Raw genomic sequence first — 15,254 nt, forward strand, 5'->3', positions numbered from 1 at the left:
TACCTATGATCTACTGAAGAAACTAATGCTTGTTGACTACAAAACTTTCACTTCGCCCATATTACTCTAAGTACATATGTATGTATGATGAAAAACGAAAATGAATTTTATGCCTCAGCTCCTGCTCTGCTACGATTTAAGTGAAAGTGTATTCTACTCAGCATTTCGCCAGTTAAAATGCAATTTTCGGTATAATCTTAAAAATTTTGAAGTACATCTTCAAAAAGCATGCAATTAGGGCAAGTCCAAAAGTAGTTTTGAGTAGCTGATGCAAGATTTGTAGCCTGTGAAAGGAGAAATGAGAGTACTAAGTACAAATGCGATTATTTTCAAGTATCTTCCTGCTTAAGCTAAGTAAGTGTGGTATTTATGCAAGTTCAATCAGCGAATGCTTCAAATTTTTTTCATAAAGCTACTCCTCAACAAACTACAAAATCTGTTCATAAATACCAGAAATTCAAAAAAAATAACTCACATTTAAAATAAAATACCACAATAATATTTATTGCATTGCCACATCTTACTTTACTTCGGGTCAAAAGCCAATGTGAGTTGGAATGCTCATAAAGTAATTAAAAACTACTTAAGATAAAGAAAAATAAAATCTCTTTCTCTCACACACAAAACCGCAGTACATTCCTAACTTACGTTTTTATATGCTTGCACACTCACACACTCCCATGCACACAAACACACCTACACTTAAATGAGCAAAATTATGGTTAGAGTGCTGGTCGTACCTGCGATAAAATGCACGCCGCTTCTGCAATTTATTATCATTATCCTTGAAGAAATAGCGCCGTATACCACTCAGATATGAGCGAAAATATTCCCTCCAATTAATCGTGGCCATATTGAATTGCAGTAAATTCCTTTCTTGTGTCTTGCAAAGCATCGCATCCAATTCATCAATATTATTGTGGGCGAAACGCCAGTCTTTCAGACCAAACCAAGACATCATATAAATGACGCGCGAGATTTTACGATAAGCTTTTATATAGCTGAGTAATAGCGCACACAACGGTAGCAGTAAATAATCGCCAAAGACAATAGAATGTGAAGTGGTTGAGTTGTAATGTTTGAGAGTAATTACGGTGCTTATAGATATAAAATAATTATGTGTGGGTATGTTTATGAAATTTTAAGTGGTTTTTGAGGGAAATGGTTTATATGTGTTGCGCTTACAAATATGAATGATCTTTGTGATTTAAATGTCTTATACTTATACTTATACTTATACTTATACTTATTCTTATACTTATACATATATTTATACTTAAGCTGTATTTATACTTATACTCATACTTATACAGAACTATATTCTTTAGAAGGCCGAATTCTCGCACAAAATTCAAATATTTCGAAATAGATTATACTCAAATATTAAGTTTACTTAAATTTAAGCTAAATCAAGTTACCTACGATACGAGTCTGCCCAAAAACATATATGGTCAACAAGCCATACCCATTTTTTTTAACAATAGAAAGAAGGTACGGTACAAGGATTCCTGATCATTTCAGTGCCTTCCACCCAGAAGTAGCGATAGACTGGTTAAGGAATGTCTCGACCTTTTATTTCCGGCATTGAGTTACTTCATCGAAATTTTAGGAAACTGTAAGACTGATGAGCTCGCTGGGCCAGATACTCCAGTCTTACTAGCTGAAGAATGGAAACGGGTAGGCGCTTCATCGTCTTGTCTCAGTGTGAGCTCGATATGCATTCGCAAGGTCTTGCATAAGCTGCTTGAAAGGGCATGAAATAGGATCAGCGCAATACTTCCTTCCCGTATATGCCGCCTTTGGAACTAACACATTTAGTCATCCAAGTAAAATAATGAAAATTGAATCTTTTTCGAAAGTTCATATCTCAATACCGGAATTCGTAACTAGTTTATGACTTAATGTTTGAGTATATATGTGATCTTTCGCCATCTTTGGCAAACAGTCGTTTATAGCTAAGCTAGTATTCACAGCTCAGTCGTATTACTTTCAGAGTTATAAAAGATTATTTTCATTGAGACTTCAATATAGAGGCTCGTAAGTAAATTAAAATCCATTTCTGTTTTTAATTCATAACCCTTATTAAATGTTAATGTGTATGAGCTTGTTACTTGGCTGCAACACTGATGCTTGGACAAAGCTTCTTGCCATCAACCAACCAATGTTATGGAAGCGTGTAAATTACTCCTTACTAATCAAGGTATTCCTCAGGCAACCATTGATTTGTGATTTAAAAAACGATCTCTACTGTTCTTTATAAAGAGTCGATTCCAGAATAGAGGGTACATGAACTCTGCGGACTAGATTAAACATGGAAATTGAACTCCGAATGATTATTTAGCATTACTCATTTCCTAACGGTATATCAAAAAATATTTTATTCATTTTATGCAAGGAAGGAGGTGCGAATATCAAATATATTTCTTAATTTCATAATAGAGAATATAAATAGTAAACCAAAATAAGGACTAACAAAAATAGCTAAATCGTAAAATATTATATTTATATTTGCTACCACAAAATGAGTAAATATTTGAAAACAGCTAAAGTAAGTATAATAAATATAAACCCAAATTTTACGCAAACATAAAAACAAATAAATAAATGCAAATGCAAACAATTTACAAACAACAGAGCTCAGGCCACACTTCCACACACACCGCCTTCATACTTACATGCGCTTTCGTCCCGTTACCAAGGCAATGAAATCTAATATATAAGCCGGTATATTGTGTAGGAAAAATGCAACGGCATAATGTAGTGGCTTTGATGGAATTATAACGTAAGAGAAACACCTGTGACAACAATAAAATTTGAACAAAGCCAAATGTACGGCCATTGCACGTAGTGACCATATGGATGCCAGTTGAATGGTTCGAATGCGGTCAAGTCAATTTAAATGGCCGAAATACCCGCACAATCGTTGTAAACACAAGTGTACACACACACGCACATACACACACACAGCCACATATATATAATTGCGGCGTGGTCGCATAGGTAAGTGCATAGAAGATAGATGGCAATGCGGTGTGTGGGTTAAATGTTGCTCATACGCCATGGCCACCGCATAAAAGTGGTATTTGTTGAATTGTTTTTGTTTCAGTATTTGTATTTGTATTTGTAATGTGTCGTTGTTTCGGCATTGTTTTTGAGTCAGTTTTGCGATTTTCGTTGTGTTTTTTCACCGACAGCAGCATTGCAGATAAAATGCATATACCGTTATTTAGGTTATTTTTACCAGCAGTTAAACAAAGCCATAAATGCAGCAGCGTCCAAACGGGAATGCATGAAAAATAGTTGAAGTATTAGAATTAAATATGGGCTTTTGTTTAAGAGTGTTAGGCATGAAATGCATAAAGAAGTGTTTATAAAAAAATTGTTTTGAATTTCAATGCTGAATTGTAAGGCATTTATATATACATATATACAACTACATGAGAGTGCGATAGAAATTTTGTGCTTGAATATATAAATAGTGTTTCTGGTAACTCAATATGAGCTAAGCTACCTGCAGTGATATTTTTAAGAACTCTGAAATATACTTATATTTTAAATAATCAGTATGTAAACTGTTCACAATGGATTAGGAACTGAACATAAAATATTTGTATTTTGAGGATATTTTTTTAGTAGAATAATTTCTTACAGGTTATTATAAAGGAATGCATTTCTCACAACATAAAAGGGCATAACAACTTTTTTATGGAAATTTTACTGGTGAGTTTGTATGGCAGCTATATGGTATAGTGATGCGATCTTAACAATATATGCAGAGATTATAGTGATACTTTCGAAAATAATTCGTGCCAAATTTCATGACGATATCTTGTCAAATAAAAAAGTTGTCCATACAAGAACATGGTTTTGACCAGTCAGTTTGTATGGCAGATATATGCTATAGTGGTCCAATATATGCGATTCCTACAACTTAGCAGCGTTTCAAAGAGAAAAGCACGTATGCAAAATTTCAGATCGATATCGTTTATTTATTGACTGTTTATTGAGGAAAATTTCATAACAGATAACCCAATATAATAATATGTAAACTTACAAATATGCATTTTTAATTTAAAAAAATTCTAAAAATTAAATGTTCCAAAAAACTATTTTTTTTAATTTATCAAAGATTTTTTTTTTTTTTTGTTAAAAAAATACAAATTAATTTTTTCGTAGCCTTGAATTAAAAGCAACACACTTTTTCAATATTTTTTTTCTTGGAATAATTGCTAATTTGGTGTTATTAGCAATTTAAATAAATATTTTAAAAATTCAATAATATTTTCAATCGATTTTCAGTTTTATTTCAGCATTTTTAATACAAAAACAAAATTGCGCTAAAACATCTCGCAATCATTAAACATCAACACTTTTCCCCTCAGCTAAACGTTGAAAGACAAGAAATGTTATATCCCAACTAGAAATCTTCACACCACCATTAGACTTCTCAGCAGAAAAATATCTGCGCCATTTGTCCACCCAGCTTACATACTTGCAGTTGACTTGGCAGACAGCTCACAATGGACAGAGAAAAAGAAACTGTTGTTAAGCGCTACCACTAATACAGAGATGGCCAACATGTCACTGCTCAAACAAGAAATGCACCGCCAATGCACAAATAATACTACTTACACATACATACATGTACACATATATACATATATATAACTGTAGTTACAACTCGCTATACATACACTTTATTTCTATTTTTGTTTTTGTTTTTGTTATTTTACTGCTTTTGGTTGGGTGTGCTTCTTATTGTGTGCAATCAAACTCACCACAATGCCTTGTCAAATGGCTCGTGAAATCCCTCACGCGACATGCGCATATATTGGCCCCATGTTAAATTGTTCCGATCGAAAATGTAATTGTAGACAGGTAATTCCTCCTTGGATTGTGTATCACTTTTGCGCAATAAAAATCTGTCCGAGCAACGAGAAGATAGAGTAAATAGTGAAGTAAAGTAGAGAAATGTTGCAAAGGTTAAACACTGACAATGGCGTTGCGAAATTACTCGAGGGTAAATGTCCAATTGTCGTAAGTAAATGCTGTTGTAAATGTGTGCATATGTTAACGTTAGTGCATTGGTATGTGTGTGTGTGTTTGTGTGTGGACCAACTTGGCAGTTGTAGCTATAAATTTCACTAACTGATAGCAGACGTTGCAGCTTAATTTGTTGCATGTTACATCCTGTAAGCGCGCATAAGACAATTTGTTTGGGTTCATATGTATGCATGAATGTGTGTTCGTAAGCAACTGGTATCCGAGCATATTACGAGCTTGTGTATATGGTATAGTATAGTGTATATGGTATATGTACTCAGCAGTAGCATCCTACTACTGAGTTGAAATCGTGTGGAAGAGAGGTGCGATTTAATGGCATTTAACTTAAAAACTTAAAAAAAAAATTAGTTTTTAGTGATTACTGGACGATGAGCCGAGTTCATATCAGATCGGAAGATCTTATTATCAAGTGATTATCGGAAATTGAATCAAAATGAGCCTCATATTGTATGTTGTAAGTTAAACTAGATTTTGAGGCATATTTTCGAAGTTTAATAAGACAAAAAAATTATCGATTTTAAAACTCCTAAACCTCATAACCCATGTTCGATATCCCTTCAACGGTTTTTTTTCAAAAGACATAGAAACCATTTTGTAAACCAGTAAATTTCCACAAAATCCATTAAAAAATATTTTTTTCAAATAATAAGAAAAAAATAAAGAATTGTAAGGCGGAGAACCTTCACCTTACAAATAAAAGCTCATACTTGGATAGACTTTCTTAGAGGTGTCTACGTACCTATTTTTCAGAGTACCATGCGAGCTTTTTTTCACCCTCCGTAATATGTACATATATCTTGGCATAGTTTTTTGTTATTTTATCTCTAATTGTCTTAGCAAGTTGCCTGTTCGATTCGCTAGTTTTTCAAAATTATACTTACTATCGAAACTGGATAAAGTTGAAGTTAACTTATTGGAGACTTATTTCATGCTCAAATATATAGTATGATATAAAACAAGTCAAAAATTATTCGAAACAAAGGAACATTCTGCATAAACTTCTCTCTTATATGTGGGAGTTTAAACGAACTCTGATCTCTCTTCTAAAATTTGTAAGTAGTCCAGTCTCAGCTGATATAAAGTACTACATAGTGAATATCTGACATCGCAGATTCTTAGACTTTTCAAGTTGTGTATTATTGTTAGGATTTGTTGATATCGGATATCTATATACGATTAGGACCCCGTAACCTTTGTCTACGCCAATAAAGAAGAAGTTGATGTCGAGATAACAGTACCATATAAATTAAAAAACTATCAGTTATTCTGCTCTTCGTAAAAACTTGGACGAGAGTGCCAAAAGAGTTTGATTCGCGCTTTCTATCTAACTCTTTATCCCTCGCTCTCTTTAAAAAGTGAAATCTTAAAAACTATCTCTTCATGATTTTTTTGATAATGAAATTACTAGCTTGGGCATATTTAAGACATGAATCGGCTGCAGCTGTCAACTTTTGGGTTCTCGTGTGTATTTCCAGTCAAAAAATTGCCTCTACATATTTCTTGCCATGTTTCTTATGTCTTGAACTTCCACTCAGGAAACACTGTTTGAATTTATTGGCCAAAAAAAATTAAAAAATTTAGCTATAAAATTTTTCATTGAACCCACCAAACACAACATGACTTTCAAATTTAAACCAAACAAGAGCAAACTTTCTTTAAACGTAATTGTTTCTACTATGAAAGTAGAGTCGTCTCTCTACTATGAAGTCGTCTCCATTTCGTCTACGTTTACCCAAAAGATTACACTTTAATAAACTAATGAATACAAATGAGTCTCGAATGTGTGCATGTAAGCCTCGTTGCGCTCACACTATTATTTACAGTTAATGCAACGGAAAATGCCCACTAGTTCACAAACACTTTTGACTAAAACTTCTTATCAGTTTTTGCAGAGTTTTTGTTATTTAACTACATCGTATCTTCATTTCACTCGTTGCTCTTTTTCTGCTATTTTTCTTATTTTCTTACAAAACTTCGACACAGGCAATCAAGAATCTGAAGCCAATTTGTTGGCACACACACACGTGCACATACACATACAGCAGCTTACGAATGTAAAATGTACGAAAACGCGTGTGGGTGTATGGGTGTATGGGTGTATGTGGAAAACTGCTACCCACAATCCACTATTTGCTCTTCAACTCGCAAGCACCGAACTCTTTAGCAGAAACTTGGCTCTTCGCGCCCACTCCACTCACCTTCTGGCTATGTCCCATGCACTGGCAATCATTGCATTGACACAGTAATCTGCCGGCACCATATTGGCCTTGCAGTTAGCCCGACCGTAGATGCAGCGCACTAGACCGCGCGCCGACCAAGTGCACAAACCTGATGGCCCATACAAATTATCAGTCCAGCCGGGAAATGGATCCTTGTAGGTTGACATAACTGAAAATAAATGAGAATTAATGTGTTGCTAAGAGTTTGCAAATACTTGTATGTATCACTCATATGTATGTATATATGTATGCGTGTGTGTGTGAGTACAGTATACAAAATTAAAGTGATATTTATATACGGAGTGCATGCAAGCTTGCAAGGGTGTTCCATTTGTTCATAACATAAGGTATTATGAGCTTATTTTGGATAGCCAGATTTTCAAGCTCTTGAATATTATATGTTTCCTAGAATTCTGTGAAACGAATATAGTACCATTCCCGCAATGGCGTCGATTCTGGCTCCAGTAGCCTAAAATTATGAGCGGTAATTCAAGCATTGCATCTTACTTCACTTGAAAATGGGCCAGATATCGGGTATAACCTCCTGAGGCTTTGCTGATGTAGCTTTTATCTATTCCGGTTCCGGTTGTTCACTCCGGTTTTCTTTTGAGCATGCGATCCACGATACCACCCCACCATATATTGATATGGGACGATTGGCACTTGTATTTAAGGAGCTTTAAAGGCTTATTCAAAAATAAAGAATCATGGAATGTTGCCTACGTTTTCCACAATACTGAGATCAGTAGCGATACGTAATACAACAAACTAATATAGCAGTAAACTGTTCAACAGTTGCCTTACAGAATAAGAATGTTAGAAGTATTCTTCTATAGTCATGGAAGAGAACTAAATAATACTTCCCTCGTTTTCACTTTTAATATCTGTCTTAGACTGACATAAGATACTCTCAACGTTTCAAGCGTACACCCTAATGCAAACATATATACAAGTACATACATATTTATCTCCGTTTTCTAAAAAAGTTTCAGCTAACAACAAGAGTGTAGTAAACAATAGCGATAGTCAAAACCAGACTTTGCCAGCTCAAGCACAGTTCAGTTGATCGTTTTTTTTTTTTCTCCGGAGTCCACAGCTTTGCGCTCTCCTTTCAACTCTCTACTTTTTTGCTATTCAAATATTTTCTTGCTTTATCTATTGATATTCTTTGTCATTTAGTAGTATAAAATAGTTTAACAACGCTCTGGGGAAGCAACTTGTGGCAGTGTGAGGCGAGCTGCAGCAGCAAAATGGCGGTCATTGCACGCTCTCGACTGCACCGCTTGCCCTCTGCACCGTTATTTAAGCATCAGTGATTTTTGTCACTACAAATATATACACATTTATAAACTGCATTTTGCACCTCTGCCGCCTTCACTTAGCTTCCTCGGTGCTCAAAATTTGGCGCTTTGTTTGTCTGTTTGGAATGTTGCAACTTTGAATATGTTTATCTCTGTTTATGTTTGAAGAAGTTTGTTGTGCATTACCTTGTCGATTTGGTGTGTAGCTACAACTATTTACAGATAAAGCCAAACTCTGTCCTTATTGCGGCAAATATCCGTGTACTCAAGCTACTGTGCTTGCCTTTTGTGCAGCTTTGCATTTGCGCATTTGTGCACTTTGCGATTTCGTATCTCGAACAAATGTGTCCTCTGGGACATTTATGTCATTGAAGTGTAAATGCACGAGCTTTTTCGAGAGGATTTTGAGTTCGTATCTTTATTAAGTGCAACAAAGAATTTGTTGCCATCAAAGTGTAAGGCTAAGTATTAAATATTTTCTTTTAACATTTGTGCCGCAGTTTAAAAGCTTTAACAGATGTTTAAACTTTTTTAAATTTTATATCAACAGTGACGTGCATGTCTAGTCGCGAGTGCGATGACTGTCTGTTCGATGATCAGACATATTTCGGCTTGCCCTCGTTCACTATCACTACTTTGTGCCATCTTGAGAAAGTAGAACTAATTATTAGGGATATGGTATAATCTTGTAGAAAATTCTGCAGCTCGAATTGTTTTGGAGGATGAAGCCAGTGTAGAAGTTCACGAAAATAAGCAAAGTTCTCTGAACGTTATACACTTGGGAGTGGTGAGAAACGATTATTTTATATAGCTCAAGCAACTCCCGCCTTCCTGTATAAGACCAAGTGTTCTTTTGATAGCGAAGCTAAAGTGAGTACCCTCCCCTGTGCTCCGAGAAGGTTTGGGACCCTTCACGTAGATAAAACACCTCTAAATTAAAAGAACAAAATAGCCTGAAAGACTTAGTTGAAGGAGGGAAATATACTATATCATATATATGTATTTATATGAGCCGCAGGGTCTTAATACCTTTTAACAACATACCTATGTACCAAGTCAATAAAACCGTAATATCTACTGCATAAATAAAAATTTCCAACAAAGCAAGGCATACTTTTTTTTAGACTGAATATAACATTAAACTCACCGATGGGTGGACGAAAAATACCCGCTGGCATATAAAAAGCTCGATGATTAACTAAATTCTCAGCGCACTTTTTGGTCATTGTGTATGTATTGGGCATGTCGCCGATCAGGCAATGACGAAATTTTTCCAGCGTCTCATCGTCGAAGATGCGAAAGATCTATGGTATAAAGGCAGGCATTGTAGAATAAAATGTTTTACAATGTTGTATTTTTTTTTAATAAAATGAAACATTCTGTCATATTCCAGTTGCTGGTTAGTCCTTGCTTTTATCTGAACTAGTTGCAATGTATGAAAAAAAAAAAATATTATTTTTATTAAATTTTTATTTCGTCGAAATTAAATCGTTTAATATTTGCATTAATATTACAAAAGCAATGTTATCAAGGCTTAATACATATCTGGAATAGATTATATGTTTTGCGTCCGCGAAATCATTTCATGTAGCACGTGAACAGTGTTAAAAATTAATGTTATGAAATGTTAGAACACAATTGTATGTATTCCTTCATACAAAACTACAAAACTCTATTTGTTCAATAACACTTGAAATATTTCAATTAAAATTAGTCACGTGTCGCATACTTTTTCGTAATATTTTTACGAGTTCAAGTGTTTTGCAGAATTTATGATGAAATGTGATTCGATTTGCACAAATTCAATTAAAATTATTCAATTCCCCAATTTATTGATTTTTTATTGTTTTTCTATTTTTATTAATAGTTTACATTCCCATGACAATTACCTGCATGATTTTTTCATAGCCAATATCATTTTCATATACGCGCTCCTTGATGTATTTCCGATTGCAATTGCAGTAGAGCGTTGAAATGTGCACTAGTGACTGAAAAGAAAACAAATATTTAACAAATATTACATATACATATGTATTTGTTAATTATTTTATATTTTTTAAAATATTAGAAATTATTTTCGAGGCATACTTTAAAAAAAATCCTTGATATAATAAATCATAGAAAGGAGAGAAAGACTGTGATTTGATTTTAATCGCTCCCATAGTGTGAGGCTATTGTATTGTTGTACTGTTTTGGGAACCTACATATGTATAGATTCGTTCAATTATAGAAGTACTAATGTAAACTCATTTTCAAAACTGAACTGACTTCTTCCTAACATAACAATCAGCTCGCTCCAGCTGTTACTTGCATGTCTTAGAATCGAAGTACTTTGTAGAATTGCGATTGCAACTTTAATTGAGTGGAACAAACTTAAATTGTAATGAGACCAAGGTTCAACTACTCACCTTTAGTTTCTTCATTTCCATGCATAAATCGAGTATCTTTTTTGTACCCAAAACATTGATGTCAATTGCATCGCTGAGTTTCTCATTGAACTTTACCGAAGCGACAACATTGAAAATGATCTGAAATGAAGTAGAAGAATGCTAGAAAGTGATAAAATATCATTACAATTTTTTTCAAGAAGTCCTAGCCCTAAGTAAATAATTTTCAAATATCTAATATTTCCTATTTCTCAAGTGTCTTAATCGATAATACAAAAGAATCACAAGGAGGAAGCTATAAGTTCGGATGCATACGAACACTTCATATTTTGGCAATTTGAAAAATGAATACTGGGTTGAGGAACCATTTTTTGGTTTTGGTAAAATCTTATGATAAACAAGGAATGAGGAACTATATACAAATATATTGGCACAAATTACTCAGGGAAGGTCGAGAACCCGGTAACGACAAACCACGTCCAGGACGGCCAACAATTTCAACTAATGATCAACACGTCAATAAAGGAACTGCTGCTTGAGAATCAACGATTAACAGTCAGAGATCTTACTGACATCGTTGGAATATCGGAAAGATCAGTAAAAACCATTTTGAAATAGCATTTGGAACTAAGAAAAATTAAGGCACGATTGGTTCCAAAGCCGAAGCCTGTCAAACAATGCTTTCAGATTACGAAAACCAAGATGAGCCGAAGCCGAAAAAAAAACGGTAAAAAATTCAAGGGTACTTGACAGTTTTCTTCGATTATGGTTGAATCCCTTTCGACCGGCCAAACTACCATATTTGAGTATTATGCATCGTTTGCGCGAAGCTATCCGACTACTCTTGATTTTTTGACCCAAGTAATGCACCGCCTCATACTGCGTTGATTCTTCTTCGCTCCGCGGAAACCCTTTGACTCAATTGAAGACATTACATAAACGTGAAATTGTCTTAAGCAACTATTTCGAGGATTGAAAAAACGCTGGCAAAAGTCTTCCGAGGCCAAGGAGTAATACCTTTTGAAGAATTTATAAATTACGAATTTTCTCTCATCTCACATCATAATATCATATGTAGACTTCGAATAGTTGTTATTTTCAAAAACAAATATTCGAATTGCGAAAACTATATAACTATATAATATCAAACCAGTAGTAAAAACCCTTACCTCAACCTCATCACATAAAATTTCTCTGTCCTCCGCTGAAATGCCCAAATCAATGGCACTGTAGTCCACACGAACTGCATGCACCTTACGAAAAAGCTCCGGCTGTTCCGCACGTATGGTGTCAAAAATCTGTAAAGTTATATATTTTACCAAATAACTCTCACCAAATAGAAATTTGTTGATATCTTGCTGCAACTACCGTTTCTTTGAAGAAGTTCTCCAGTCGCTCCTCCACACACATATTGTCCTTGCAACGGATGAGCATGTAAATGCGGCGCAACTCGAAAGCGCGCAACAACTTCTGTGTGAGCACTTTGCCAACGAAGCCGGTGCCGCCGGTGATAAGAACGGTGGCGTTTTGATAAAAGTCACTAATTGGTGTTGGTGTTGTTGTTGCAATGGAGCTTTCCTCTGCGGTTGTTGCTGTCGCTGCCGCTTCACTTGGCGTTGTTGCGCTTAATGCAGCTAATGATTCACTGCAATGTGGTGTTGTGTTGTAGTTGTGTGTGTGGCAAATGTTTGTCATTGTTGTTGGTTTTATCGTTCCTGCGCTTTTATTAGCATCACATGATGTGGCTGCAACGCTGCACTCCAAATTGTTTTCGGTTTCTTTGTGTGGGTGTGCAGTGTTATTGGCGGTTTGCTCAGCGCTATTGGTTGTCGCTATTGCTGTTGTTTTTGTATTGAATGCACTATTAGCAACACAACCGTTGCTGTGTTTATTCTCATCGCTGGCAACGCCATTGAGCGAATCGGTTAGTGAGGTTGCTGAGTTGATGTGGGTTTCCGAGTCGGGTATTTCTAAAATAAGAAAATGTATTAAGTGATTATTCGAGAAAAATAAATTGACAGAAGCAAGAGAAACAACACATTTAAATTCAGCAAATGTTGGATTTAAGTGTGTTGTGTTGTTAGACAGCCTAAACTATTATGAGCAGAATTACATAGATAGACTATAGAAACTCATTGATAAATGAGCTGTTTCCAAATAGTTTTTAACAGATCTTACAACATGAGTTCGAGCGTTATCAAGTCGTTAAAATATTGATTCGTGTCCAGTAAAAATTTCGGCAATCGCTTCCCTCAATTTGATAAGTTTTAGTCGGTAGCATTCCTCATAAATGATTTCACTCGGATTTAGAAATCTGTAGCAATGTCTGTGGCGATTTTCAAAAAGTGATAGTTAAAAGAGACACAAAAGTGATGGTGTTATTATTTCGGAACGAAAGCATAGAACCAAGACTCATCGCTAGTAATAATACGTTTTGTGACATCCTGCTAGTCGAATAGCATTGTTTCCCAGGCGTTAATGCGGCGCTATTCTTTCGAAAAAATTAAGTAATTTTGGATCACGGTTTCACCTTCTTAGGACCAAATGATCTTTAGAAATGATTTTAACTGATCCTCTCGATATTCCAACGATACCAGTAAGATCTCGGACTGTTAATTGTCGATTCTCAAGCATCCGTTCTCTTGTTTTATTGACGTGTTGATCATCAGTTGATGTTGATGACCGTCCTGGACGTGGTTTGTCATCAACGGGTTCTCGACCCTCTTTGAATAATGTTTAACAATCAAAGACACTTGCTGGCAACAAACAACTGTCAGCGAAGGCCTTTTTTAACTTTCTGAAAGTTTCCGCTGCAGAAATTTGATTCGGCACAAAAAATTTAATGGAACTTTTTCGTAAAAAAGTGCCAGGTTTTATGAATAGCATATTATTTTATCGAAGGAAATGTTACCTCATTATATGGCAACATTGCGTGAAAGCAAAACTGTTTATTTTCTTTTGAATTGCAATAATAATTCGATTGATTAATTTTCAAGTGATATGATATGTTTCAAAATCAAAAATCAATTGTTTCCTTGCTAAATTCTGCTCGTTTTCGCTCTTTACTTATTCTTTTTTAATTTTCGCATTTTTCTTCTTCGGCATATCTCGTAGATCTAGCACTTCTAAAACAACCCCACTGTTTTTACATTTTTACCCATTTATTTATCTAATACCACCACTTGTGTTACTCAAAATTATGTATAACATCTTGCGAACGATAAGTTATGGAATATATACTCCTACATGTATATTTTAAGGGTTAAATCTAGTTGTGTACAAGTATTACGCGATTCAAAATATCGATTTTTTTTATTATCTTATTAAATTTTACCACATCTCTAAATTTTCAGGTTTATCTGAGTAATAGTTTCGGAGATATAGCTTTAAGAACTTGTACGCGCTCCAAGCAAGCTAGGCTAAGTGTCCCCTCTCTAAAAGCGTTTTTTCTTGAAATTGTGTTTTTGAAGTCGGTTGACAAGATTTCTCGAGAACTACTCAACCTCATCTTCAGGAAATTCTACACAGGTCTTTGAGGTACAATTTTTAAAGACTTGGAAGAAGGATTTTTTTCCAATTACAACTATTTGAAAAAAAAAAATTCGCGAAATTTTCACTAAAATTTTCATTTTTTTTGTAAAAGAGTCTGACAAAATTTCTATTTTCAGTTTTTTTCTTCGTTCAAGTTCTAAGTTAAGGTTTTAACATGTATTTTTCATTTTAGGTAATCCTGTAAGGAGTTAAACTGCCAACGCGGGTGCATCTTTTCTCGGAAGGGTAACCGGAAATGGTGTCAAATGGCTGAGTGTAAAATATTTTTTTCCAAAAATTTCAGAATTTCACTGTTAATAATGTATATTTGTAACAAAAAAAATCCTAATAAAATATTTCGTTTTTATATGAAAAAAAATTGTTGAAAAAGGCTGTTTTTTACTCGAGTAAATTACAGTGGCGATTTTGTTAGTTTTATGTATATGTAGTACAACAATAGCTCAACTATAAATTTATATAATAAAATATATGTAATATACTGTCACAAAAGCCTCAGCTAAAAACTGATTGTTGATTAAATTTAAACTAATTTCATAAAACTGTTTAGATTTATTTTCATTTCTGTTTATATACCTTTAACACTATTTGTACTATACATTCTTCAAATACTTTAAAGCAACAATTTTCAAACACTTTTCTTGGAATTTAAATTTAATACATCCACCGTGTAGCATGACCGTTTTGTCACTAAATGCATTTAATAATTTTTTTTCTCATAACCGAGTTCAAGT

The 15,254-nt window shown here is 34.5% G+C and overlaps 1 protein-coding gene across 2 annotated transcripts; it reads right to left on the reverse strand.

The window, feature by feature from the left end:
* Positions 1–15,254, reverse strand: LOC105228974 (fatty acyl-CoA reductase wat). 2 transcript variants are annotated; one of them, XM_049458483.1, is made up of 11 exons: positions 15,097–15,254; positions 12,340–12,941; positions 12,141–12,269; positions 10,993–11,112; positions 10,474–10,572; positions 9,732–9,888; positions 7,263–7,452; positions 4,779–4,922; positions 2,676–2,795; positions 741–1,001; positions 1–284 (listed from the first exon to the last, which is right to left on the reverse strand). In XM_049458483.1, exons 1-11 carry the CDS (start codon positions 15,119–15,121, stop codon positions 173–175), a joined length of 1,959 nt encoding a protein of 652 aa, XP_049314440.1. In that variant the 5' UTR covers positions 15,122–15,254; the 3' UTR covers positions 1–172. The 2 variants fall into 2 exon arrangements, with proteins under 2 accessions (XP_049314440.1, XP_049314439.1); XM_049458482.1 differs by having other exon boundaries at positions 741–1,097.

Source organism: Bactrocera dorsalis, chromosome 5, assembly GCF_023373825.1.
Source record: "Bactrocera dorsalis isolate Fly_Bdor chromosome 5, ASM2337382v1, whole genome shotgun sequence".
Classification (NCBI taxonomy): Eukaryota; Metazoa; Arthropoda; class Insecta; order Diptera; family Tephritidae; genus Bactrocera; species Bactrocera dorsalis.

What these genes read in the sequence shown, in the direction of transcription:
- LOC105228974 (XM_049458482.1), bottom strand. Translation starts at nt 15,121, where the DNA reads ATGTATAGTACAAATAGTGTTAAAG. An exon ending in TTTTATGTGATGAGGTTGAG is followed by an intron (nt 11,113 to 12,140) that starts GTAAGGGTTTTT and finishes ACTTCATTTCAG; the next exon opens with ATCATTTTCAATGTTGTCGC. An exon ending in TGGAAATGAAGAAACTAAAG is followed by an intron (nt 10,573 to 10,992) that starts GTGAGTAGTTGA and finishes TTTTCTTTTCAG; the next exon opens with TCACTAGTGCACATTTCAAC.